The sequence below is a fragment of the Echinococcus granulosus genome (genome assembly GCF_000524195.1).
Source record: "Echinococcus granulosus chromosome Unknown EG_S00402, whole genome shotgun sequence".
Lineage (NCBI taxonomy): Eukaryota > Metazoa > Platyhelminthes > Cestoda > Cyclophyllidea > Taeniidae > Echinococcus > Echinococcus granulosus.
This window is the reverse complement of record NW_020170781.1, coordinates 4743-5810: the sequence shown is the minus strand read 5'-3', so window position 1 is coordinate 5810 and position 1068 is coordinate 4743. Positions and strand designations below refer to the sequence as shown.

Sequence of the window (1068 nt, the reverse complement as noted above, 5' to 3'; positions counted from 1 at the left end):
GTCCTGAAAAAGGCAAGACAACGCGACCTTTTATCGAAACTGACGGTTAAATAGAAATTAACGCATTGCACAAGTCATTAATTTCAAGGTGATTTTATTGACTTGCCTGATAAGGAAATTATGGAGATTATAGCAAGTATTTATGCCTAACTAAATAACGCTTTTATTTTTAACTAAAATGCACTTGCGTATACTTCTTTAAACGTTTTCTTAAATGGCTTTAAATCAAAGTAGATTACTCATATATTAATTCTTTAGTTAAGTGTTCAAAATGCAAAAAAAATCCAAAAATGCACATTTAAATATTTCGCGATTTTTTCATTCCATTTTTTAACAGTGTCTTGCCTGCGCCTTTTAGGACATTCTGTAAACCTTGTGTTTGTTTTAGCCTACGATCTGTAAATAATGATTGGATTAATAATCCGGAGTCCTTTCGTGGCTATTGGTTGGGTGGTGTTGCTCTTAAGGAGTGTCCTGCGTTGGATTGCAAATCAGGTTTGAGAGCAGTTTCTATCGCGCGTAATTGGTGGGGGTTGACTACTGTCATTCGGACTTTCTTAATGACACCGCCATCGTAGCATTTTAGTGCCATTTAAAGAGTAGGAAGGTCTCCTTTTTTGTTTTTGCAATTGTGCTTAATCAATATTCGTTTCGAAGAGGTTCTACTGTTTTTTCTTGCTTCACAACACTTGGATTTGCTGTTACACATAATAAATATGACTTTTCGACTTTTTTACACATTTTTTAATTGCCAGCTACATTCTCTGTGTTTTTTCACTTAGAAATATTGCAGTTCTCATTCCAGATCTTTACAATGTTAAAGAAACTCTTTCTGTTTTTGTTTCAATCGGGACTACACATTTGTTTGTACATAGGTTTTCTATTGGAAACGTTGAATCACAACCTTCTTCGCAAATGTTCGTTCCTATAACCTTCGAACTTTTGTGCCTTCACGGCTTCCGAAGAACATTAACTATTCCAAGCACACCCATCTTCCTATCCTTCTCATCGTCGCCTCTGATAACCAGATATCAGAAGATGCAAGGCTTGTAATCTCCGTTGTGCAAT

At 35.7% G+C, this 1068-nt stretch overlaps 1 protein-coding gene across 1 annotated transcript in view; it reads left to right on the top strand. All coding sequences in view use genetic code 11, as the record gives it.

The window, feature by feature from the left end:
• Nucleotides 1–1068, top strand: part of EGR_11132 (hypothetical protein) — a gene marked incomplete at both ends in the record, with an annotated part of 8053 nt that overhangs the window by 2316 nt on the left and 4669 nt on the right. The window contains 2 exons of the mRNA XM_024500379.1: nt 259–398; nt 783–875. Coding sequence (XP_024345207.1) covers nt 259–398; nt 783–875 — 233 coding nt within the window. The remainder of the gene's footprint in view (nt 1–258; nt 399–782; nt 876–1068) is intronic.